Here is a 10,885-nt window from a genome sequence, read left to right on the forward strand (position 1 = left end):
TTTGCGTTGCTTAATTCGTTCGATGTTAAATATTGTAATTTAATGCTTTTGTTTGAAAACGCTCGCAATATCCATGCAAGTACGCGCGTCGCTCGCGTAAAACTGCTTTGCTTGTGAATTATTAAATTAATAATATCAATTTCGTTATTGTTACTGCTGTTTGTTTGTAAAGTATTAATTAATTTTACTTTAGTTTCTAAGTCGGTTTGATAAGTTATTTTATTTTCATGGGAATCAGAAAATGATGACAACCACGTAGGTCCGTTCCACCATAAATTGTGCTGCTGTAATTGCTCGACTTTCATGCCACGGCTAGCACAGTCAGCTGGGTTCTCTGTGCTTTTTACATAACGCCAGCATACGGGGGGCATGACGTCAGTGATTTTCTTAACTCTGTTGGCAACGAAAGGCTTCCACCGGTTGGGGTCTCCATGAATCCATCCTAGTGCTGCTGTGGAATCACACCAACCGTAAACCTCTAGAGTTAGTGCTGATAGGCTCTGTTTAATTTTACTCATTAGTTTGGAAAGTAAAAGTGCACTGCTTAACTCCAGCCTGGGTAACGAAACATGACTGGATTTTGAAGTTTTATTAGCCGGTACAAGTCTCGTTTTTGCTGCTAATATTGTTACAGTGGCTGTGTTTTGATGTTTAATACAGGCGTATATTACGCATGCGTAAGCTTTAGTTGAAGAGTCGCAAAACCCGTGTAGTTGAACTATGCTTTCTTTACCGCTACCGATCCATCGTGGAACTTTTACTTCATTAATCTTTTCAATATCTGCTCTCAATGTTGACCATTTTGCATAAATGTTATCGGATATGACATCATCCCATTTCAGATTTTCTAACCAAACACTCTGGAACAATAGCTTAAGCTGGACTACGACTGGCGCCAAGAATCCACAAGGGTCAAATATTTTTGATATTTCTGCTAGTAGGACCCTTTTAGAAGGCTTGACTGTAATTGGTGTTGTCATCTTGCACTGAAACGTAAAATTATCGTCCTTAGCGATCCAAGTAAGTCCGAGTGCTTTCGTTGATTCCTGATGTTTGAAGTCATAGACATTTGGGGAGCTGGGTGCTACATCAACACCCTCGAGCAGTGACTTCTCATTCGATGAAAATTTGCGAAGGTTAAATCCTCCCTCTTTGAGCAATTCGATTAAGTCATGCTGTAATGTTTTGGCTGAGATGACGTCATAACTACCACATAAAGCGTCATCCATGTAAAAATGCTGTTCTAACGCTTTTGCTGCTGTAGGAAAACGATGACGCTCATCAATAGCTAGCTGCTTAAGCGTCATCATTGCTAAAAATGGGGCTGATTTAGTGCCATATGTCACTGTGTTAAGCTGATATTTGTTTAAAGGTTGATTTGAATTATCTCGCCAAACTATGCATTGATAACGTTGGTCATCGGGATGCAAAATAATTTGTCTGAACATTTTTTCTAGGTCAGCTGTAAAGGCGTATTTATATTGTCTCCATTTCAAAACCAAAATCAAAAGTTCTTGTTGTAAATTTGGGCCTCTGTATAAAACGTCATTCAGACTTACACCCGATGTCGTTTTACCCGATGCATTAAATACAACTCTAAGCGAAGTAGTAATAGAGTCGGGTCTTTCAATAGCGTGATGCGGCATATAATATAATGGTGTCATATTCGCCTTTGTTATTAAGTGCATGTGACCTAAATTGATATATTCATTAATAAACTGCTTATAATTATAAGCTAAATTTTTATTTTTGTTGAATTTACGTTCAAGCTGATAAAATTGTGCGCAGGCTGTGGGTTCAGATAATCCTAACTTCTCACCAGCGTCAGAGTGAAGTGGAAGGCGTACCACGTACTTTCCATCGGATTGGCGAAAAGTAGTTTCCTTGTATTTTTGTAGACATTGATAATCTTCGAACGACATTTCCTCATTTTCGTTAATATCTTCAATGGACCAAAATTTGTGAATGCTGTCTAAGTCAACCATGATGACATTACAGTTGTAGGATTTTACACTTCCGCACAAAATCCAGCCTAGCCGCGTCCTTTGCGCAATAGGCATGTTGTCATTTTCTTTGATGATTCCTCCCATAATTATAGAAGAATAAACATCAGCGCCCAGTAATAAATCTATTGTTCTGCTACGATAAAATTCAGGGTCTGCAAGTTGTATGTTTTTAATATATTCCCATGATGGTTTTGAAAATGATTTGTTAGGGAGATTGTTTACAGCGTGGCGCATGATAAATACATCTAGATTAAGCTGGTACGAATCATGACAAGATGATAGGGTGATGTTCATAGAACCTTTGCAATTATTTTCTTTCGCTCCTACTCCTAAGATAACTCCCTTGCAGTGCTTACGAGGTAGTCCCAACCGTTGAGCGCCATTCTCGGTGATAATCGACGTTTGAGATCCCTGGTCGATAAGCGCTCGCATGGTATGAAGAGAGCCATCAACAGCTTGGACGTTGATCAGGGCGGTTGCTAATAAAATCTCCTGAGTGTCATCTAGTGACGCAATAGAGTTAGAAACGGTGCTGTTGGACTTTGTATTCGACGTTGCATTGTTTGCTGATGCGGCAAAGGCTTCATGAACCAAAGTATGATGATTTAATTGGCACTTATGACATCTTTTTCTTGAAAAACATTCATTACCGTTATGATTATAAAGGCAATTTTGGCATAACGATAGTTTTTGAATTGTTTGTCGCTTGATATTTGGTTGATACGCTAAAAACGTTTCGCAATATAGAATGGCGTGATCTTTATTGCAAACGGGGCATTTTGTCTTCGCTGTTGACGTTAACCTACTTTTGCTATTAAAATTATTTGATTTAAATAATTGATTTTCATTGCTTACATATGATTTAAATGTGTATGGTTTTTTTAAATTTGAGGGCTGAGAAATATGTGGCGGATGCGGGATAGATTTTGAGGGATTTTGCTTGCGTTTAGAGGACTCTAGAGCGGTAAATTTGGCTTCTAAAAATTGTAATAAATCTTTTAAAACTGGTAAATCTCTCGGATGCTTGAGTGACTCGATGTAGTCGTTGTGAGTGTCCGCATCTAATTTTTGCGTGAGTATATAGACGATGATAGGGTCCCAGTTCTCTATGCTGACTCCCAGGTTTTTGATAGCGTTAAGGCATTCGTTAGTGGTGTCGTGAATCCTTTTAATTGAAATTGCGGACTGTTGCTGCATAATAGGCTGGTTAAAAAGGACACTCATGTGAGAATTAAAAATTAGTTTTGTATTGCTGTAGCGGTTGTTTAACAGATCCCAACATACTTGATAGTTATCTGTAGTTATGTGTAGATGTTGCACTATCTTTTCTGCTTCGCCCTTTAATTTACTTTTCAAAAACTGCATTTTTTGACTATTTGATAAGGCTCGATTCGTGTGGATAGTTTCGACAAACAAGTCTTTAAAGGATAACCACTGGTGGTAGCTCCCACTAAACACAGGGATATCCATTTTCGGGGTGGTTTTCTCCCGATACAGATCAGACCACATCTTGCTGTTGATACTTTTTTTAATTTCGTTAAATTTGGATTCATAGCTGCTAAACATCTCTTCATATTCTGGATCGTCTTCGTATAATTCGCTGTCTATCTCCCAGTGCAACGCGTCAATGATGGTCCAGCGTGATTGTACCGACTTCAAAATATCTTCGTATTCCCATTTTTCTGAGACAATGTCGAGATCGATGCTGCTAATTGTACGCTGAAATGCTTTAAAATTGCTTCTTTGCCTTCTCAACATTTCCTCTAATTTGCTGCTATTACCTTGGGTTCGCGAAGTTTCTTTATCGGATGATGTCACTGGACGTGACACGCTGCCAGACGACGGTATAGCTGTAAAGCCTGGCATTTGCAACGGGGTGGCTGGCTTTAGTACGCTTTTTTCTTTAGACTCACTGGGTAAAAATGTGAGTAAATAGCTGCGTGTGTCATTGTAAAAATCGGATGTTTTCTTATAATAATTGTTAGTGAAATATTCGTTTGATTTGTCACCAGAATCGCAAAGCCTCAAATGATTATTTTGAAACTCCTGCCAATAACTCTCTAAAGTGCTGAGACGCTTTTTAATATGAGCCGGTGTCTTGCGTTCGGCACCGTCTTTTTTAAAATTAATTAAAAATTGATTCATAGCCTCCATGATCTGGGTTTGGCTAGCTAGAAGATCTTCCATTTTTGTAAAATGATATAAATACTGATACTGCTGATAAAAGAGAGCTGTAGACTCACCAAAGCTGCTGCTGGTTAACTTACGTGGCGGCCCTTACTGCGCTCGTAAAAAAGTCACTCGCGATATAAGTCCCGCTTACGATAAGCTCGAAGGACCAAAAAGATGTATGTTACACCTGACTTGCTGCTGCTGATTATGATATATAAAAGATATAAAAATAAATGTTAAAATATAAATATATTTGCTAATATTTAATTGCTAGGAATGAGCTCACGAACGCGCTGTACGATGATGATATGTGAACGTGAACTGATGTATTTAGCCAATGAATCGTGCAACTAACGTAAACTGCTGATCGGGCGATATGTATGTGCGGCTGAACCGTACACACACAGCACATAAAATTACATAAATATTTAAAAAAAAGTTTACTAGTAATATTTTAGTTTTACAAACGTCATATTATACAGTCGTGTGACTGATATTACGTCACTCCCGTTAGATATTTTTCTTACGGTTTTAGTATCACATTTTTTTCAGTTCGGTCGCCCAGCCAATAGTCAATCATGCCGTAAGGAAAATTCCGTTCCAAAAAATTACAAAAACTGGTTTTAAGCTTTTTTATATAAATTATTGCACTATATGATAAATTATTTGTTATTTTTCCAGTTACTTCGAATTTTTTTTGTATGTATTATGTGATGAGTTTGTATGAGCTACTTTCAAATGACAATTTCAATGAATTTGTTACTTAATATCGTTATTTTTATTTTTATTTTATTTTATTTGGAACACCAACAGCACATAAGACATTATATGAGTACAAATTGTACATTTCGACTAAGTCATTTACAGGTATTCGCATATGGTTATTTAAATGATGAGACCATCAAACAATGACAATAAATATACACAACAAAACAAAAACGAAAACAAAAATCCCTGAAGATGAGGAATGTTTCAGTATTGTTGTACTATTTAAGAATTTGTTGCACCTCCGACGCGGGTCAAAGAACTCCAAAGCAAACAATCTACTCACATTCTGAGGCTTAGTACAGAACAATTCTAATTCATCATTATTTATTGACAGTTTGTTAAAAAACTCACTCGCTCGAATAATTAATGAATTGAAATTTATAATATGAATATTGAAACAATAGCTCGATTAGTTCTTATAAAGAGAAAAGAAATATATAATTATTATGCTGGTTCGCATTCAGTCTGTAACATCCCACTCTTGAGTCTCTTTCCCCATGTATGAGAAGGATTGGAGCTTAATCCACCACGCTGCTCCATTGCGGGTTGGCGCTAATAATATGCTGGTTAGTTTTTTTTAAACTAAAAATAAATAAAAATAATGAAGTTGTTTTTATTTAAATCTAGACATAAAATATAAATTGGCGTAGCTTTATAAACGTTTATAGTTTGACATCGATTGTAATTGCCAATTAGGAAGGTACAGGAAATTATTTTTATAAACTTTTTTACTTGTGTTTGATTAATTGAATTGCTTCGTGCAACATTCACAACAGTCAAATATTATTAAAAAAAAAAAAAACATTCTGAAGATATTGAACATGTTCCTTGGCGGATTTATTTTATTATTAATTTTTCATTTTGCAAAAAATGAAAAGATTCCCAATGATCGATTGGTAGGTGTGGATACGAAACATGATATTGTTATCAATAAAGACACAATTATTTCAAAGAATATGATAATGCAGAAGAAAAATCGCGAGAAAAAATGTAAGTTAATTTTTCAAAGTCAGTTTCAAGTTTCTTTCAAATTACACCTAGAAACTGATTGTTCCTTTTTTGTAACTTGTTACTTGAATATGTTGTGTAAATACGGAAATAAAAATTTTTCAAAGTCGCCTGCCACTGTCTGTATGCTTAGATTTTTAAAACTACGCAACGGATTTTGATGCAGTTTTCTTTAGGAAATAAAGTGATTCCAGAGGAAGGGTTATACGTATAATACACACATAATATAGTAGAGGATAACTGATAGTTTTAGAGGTTTCTAAAATGATGTCGTAAATAAACACATTTTTTTTGCGCTTACTGCATTGCAATTATTTTGTTTTATATTTCGCGGTGAGTCGCTAGTTGTTAATATAATAATCCTAAACAGTATTTTATATTCTTTATTGACAATTAAATATAAAACAAATAAATAAAAGAATAATTCTTACATTATAGAGTGGTGCACAATGAAACGGTCTTATCACTTTAAATTAGTTGTGATCCTTTCCAGACAGTTTCATAGGTTTGGAAACAAAGTCTAAATATAATAATATTATAGCTAAGCTAGCTAGCTAATTATATTTTTGCTAATATATCGTTTATTTTTTCTTTTCATCCTTTAATTATTTTTTCACCCATTTGTATATCTGCCGATTCTAAATTCCGCATCATTGGTGGCTTCACATTTAACTATAATTAAATCATTAAAACAAATCTAATTTTAATAATAAATAATAATAAATAACTTTATTGCACACAGTAACATATGACAATTACACAAGAATAAAGCTTAAAGCGAAAAATAATAATAAGTACATCGCATGCAACGGGCGGTCGTATCACTAGATAGTGATCTCTTCCAGACTACCCACTACACCAATTTATAAAATGACGATTCTAAAGTGCTTTAAAGCCTACCTGAATAAAGTATTTTATTATATCACCTAAAAATAATTTAAAATTTATTCTTATAGCTAGACCTAACAATCATGGAACACACGAACCCGACTGGTCGTATAGTTCATTCCCGGAAAGAGTCAAGAAAGACGTTGAGGAATTTAAAAGGAATATGTCGGAATGTCTAAAAGAGGTTCAAATGAACGACAAGAGGCCGTTGAAAAGTTTATCACCGATAAAAGAGTCGCCTGTACACGGCGAATGTCTCATTGCGTGCGTTTTGAAACGTAACGGTGTGATTGAGAATGGAAAAATAATTAAGGGTTTGTATTGTAGCTAATCCGTCGAACTTCGCTTCGGCCTGTAATATCCCACTGCTGGCCATAGACCTCTTTCCCCATGTAGGAGAAGGATCAGAGCTTAATCCACCACAATGCTCCAATGTAGGTTGACGGATTATTTCAATACTATGAGTAAAGATCGCAATCAGCTGTACATGATAACAACCGGGACCGATAGCTTAACGTGCTCTCCGAGGCACGGTGGGGGCACCCACAAGGACTAACAACCAGACCGGAAATAAATATTTGTATAAACATAAATATCCACTCCGAGCAGGAATCAATTCCGCGACCGTCGGTGTTTAGGCGCCGCTGATACGGCACACACACCATTACACTAGAGGGGTCGCTTTTACTTTTACTTCGTACCGCTATTATTTTTGAAGTAAAACTTCTTCACACACGCTTAACTTGGGGAGTAAGCAGGTGAATGAAGCATGACGAGAGAGTTACAAATAGTGTGATCGGGTGAGGCGAACGGAAGTTGATAGGATAGTGAAGATAGAAAGAAAAGTATGTTTCGTAAGTTTTACTTCAGTCGTGTGGTCTAAAAGCACACTCTTTTTTTTGTGATTATGTCGATATTTTTTTATTTCTTGTTAGTATTTTTTGTGTGTAACTTGTTAGCAATAGGATCTTATCTCTAAATATTCTTTTCGATTACTATAATATAGAATAAAAAACAACATGATATTATCATATTTTTGTTGAATTGTGAGTATAAACCTTTTTTGGGATCGCAGGGGAACCCATTTACGGGTGATATCCAGGATGCTCGGGTAGGCATTACTAGACCGTATGTCGGCTTCAGCACTTGGGAATGACTATAAACTTAGGGGACATGAGACATCCATTAATTACGTGAGCTCATAATTGGGGGAGGGGGAGGGGGTCCAATGAAATCTCACCAAATTTCATTTAAACCGAGAGGGGATAATCGAAAATCTCTACTCAACTTTAAAAAAAAGATGAAGAAAACGTAGGTAGACGTTTACCGTGACTGTCTTCCAGCATTACCAGAAATCCCAGATGACATTCAAAACATAGTTAGCAAATAAGCGTAAAAATATAAAAAAAAAATAACTTTATATATATAAAAAAACAATATTTAGAATAATCTTGATCAGTGGACTCGCGTCGACTTTTAAAAATTTTAAGACTATTTATTAAGGTTTCTGGGATTCTATAGTTGCAGTGAAGTACCGATGCATGTTTAAAGAAAGAAAAAAATGGAATAACAAAAGGACGGGCATTATAAGCCTGTGGATATATAACTTCAATAAAAAAAAATACAAAAACAATACATACATAATATATACATATAATCATACACGTAAATGTAAATACATATACAATTATAATATATAAATACGTACACATATATATATATATATATATATATATATATATATATATATATATATATATGTATATATATATATATATATATGTATATATATATATATATATATACACTCAAATCTATATAAACATAATATATAAAAATATAAAAAATACAAATATACATACGAGAAAAGAAGAAGAAGAGAGGAAAGACCAGTCAGTCAGCCAGTCAGCTCTACCTATTGCAGTCCACTGCTGGACATAGGCCTCCCCAAGTTCGCGCCAAACATCCCGGTTTTCCGCAATCCTCATCCAGCCTACATCGGCAATCTTACGTATATCGTTGATTCAACGGGTCGGAGGACGTCCCACACTGCGTTTACCAAGACGCGGTCTCCACTCCAGGACCCGTCTGCTCCAACGACCATCGGTCCTGCGGCACAGATGGCCAGCTGCCACTGCCACTTCAATTTCCTAATTCTGTGGGCTATGTCGGTTACTTTCGTTCTCTCGCGGATAGTTTCATTTCTAATCCTATCTTTGCGAGAAGAATCCTATCATAGTCCGTCCCATTGCACGTTGAGCGACTTTAAGCTTGTGGACCAGTCCCTTCATCAGTGTCCACGTCTCGGCTCCGTATGTTAACACAGGCAGGACGCATTGCTCGAAGACTTTTGTCTTCAAGCATTGCGGAATCTTCGAAGTGAAGACTAGACGAGGTCTGCCAAACCCTGCCCAGAGGAAAGGCTGAGGAAAGACCGGCTAAAGTCATTGCCAATAATATACATTTGCAGTAAATTAATTTATAAACTAATAGTATATTTATAAACTCATAACGTGACTCATGAGTTTAAATAGTGTTTCTTTAATAATAAAATAAAAATCATTTATTTCTATAATCTTTAGTACAAATCATCACCGAATCTTCCCAGTAAGTAGTCAGAGACACTTGTATTGGGAATGACTCGCTGCCTCCCTTACGGATGACTAAGACTATAGTACACATAACATTTTAAACTTTAAAATTAAAACTAAGTGTAAGTGTTCTGTGTGTGTGTGTAGTGTTTCTTTACGTAACTTTTATAAGTGTTTAATGATTGTAATGATTGTGGTAAAGCATTCCACAACCGAACAGCTTTACTGAAAAAGAGTTGGTATAAAAAGAAGAAGCATGAGAAGGAATTTTAAGAATAAGATTACTATCCGATCGAAGAGACCGGTCGTGAGCTTGATAGTAGCTCAAAGCATCTTTTGATTAAACAGTACGCAGTAGAGAAGTGAAAGAATGTGAGTATTCCGGCGTAGTCGAATTGGGAGCCACCCGAGCTTTTGGCGAAACTCAGAAATGTGGTCATATTTTCTAAGTCCAAATATGAAGCGAATAGAAAGGTTTTGAATACGCTCGAGTTTATTTAATTGATCTTCCATGAGGTCGAGGTAACCTTTACCTTTAGCCTTTGTAGCCTTTTGTAGTTACCTTTGTCATTGGCAACATGCCGCTTGTGTGTAGGAGCTCTAAACTGATCGAAAAATAGGTCACGTAATTAATGGATGCCCCTTATAAAGTATTCATGAACTTAAAATAAAAGAACGATAATGCGGCTACGTACCACGATATACTTTATCTAAGGGCCTGTTTCACCAGTCATGGATAACGCTATCCAACAGATTCAAGTGTTTTATGTATTATTCTTTTTCATCATCGAATCCCATTATATTTATGAGAGTATTCGAAAATATAAACATAAAACTTGTAGTTTATTAATTGAGACGAAACAGGTATTATTAGCCTATTTAAACTCCTGCTATTTAAGTCTAATCGTTACTTATTTGTAGGAGAACCTTTATTCATGGTGAAAACGGTCGTAAATATTCAAATGTCGCACCCATCAAATGGTCTACTACTAGACAGAAAACTGAGAGTCGTATTAATTATTTATCATTCCCTCGCTTTCTGTGTGTGTATGCGTGCGTACATGCGTGCGCGCGCGCGCGCGCGCGCGCGCGCGTGTGTGTGTGTGTGTGTGTTTGTTTGTGTGCGCGCGTGAGTGTGTGTACCCGTGAGTGCCCTCGCGTGTGTAAGTTTGTGTGTGTGTTTGTGTGTGAAATTAGGTACATAGATTCACATCATTGTCATTACAGATAATTTACTCTCACTGGTTCGAAAATTTTATGAGAAAGATGACAAACTAATGAAAAAATTAGAGAAAAACTTAGATCGTTGCATTCAAACAAGCCTGAAGAGTAAAGATGATTGTGAAATAGCATCACATCTAAACAATTGTACCAATGGCCTTATGGCTAATAACAAGCACAAAATTAGTGTAAACTACTAATGAGTGATATTAATTAAATAATATAACATAT

At 36.0% G+C, this 10,885-nt stretch overlaps 1 protein-coding gene across 1 annotated transcript; it reads left to right on the forward strand.

Moving 5' to 3' along the window:
* Nucleotides 1-5,767: 5,767 nt before the first annotated feature.
* LOC123662759 lies at nt 5,768-10,885 on the forward strand. The gene is made up of 3 exons (XM_045597558.1): nt 5,768-5,936; nt 6,911-7,156; nt 10,661-10,885. The coding sequence occupies exons 1-3, from the start codon at nt 5,768-5,770 to the stop codon at nt 10,852-10,854; spliced, it is 609 nt and encodes a 202-aa protein (XP_045453514.1). The 3' UTR covers nt 10,855-10,885.

This window comes from Melitaea cinxia, chromosome 19 (genome assembly GCF_905220565.1).
Source record: "Melitaea cinxia chromosome 19, ilMelCinx1.1, whole genome shotgun sequence".
In the NCBI taxonomy this organism is placed as follows: domain Eukaryota; kingdom Metazoa; phylum Arthropoda; class Insecta; order Lepidoptera; family Nymphalidae; genus Melitaea; species Melitaea cinxia.

Coding starts and splice junctions, on each gene's coding strand:
- LOC123662759 (XM_045597558.1), top strand. CDS start 5,768: ATGTTCCTTGGCGGATTTATTTTATTATTAATTTTTCATTTTGCAAAA. Junction 5,937..6,910: donor GAAAAATCGCGAGAAAAAAT/GTAAGTTAATTT, acceptor TTATTCTTATAG/CTAGACCTAACAATCATGGA. Junction 7,157..10,660: donor GAATGGAAAAATAATTAAGG/GTTTGTATTGTA, acceptor TTGTCATTACAG/ATAATTTACTCTCACTGGTT.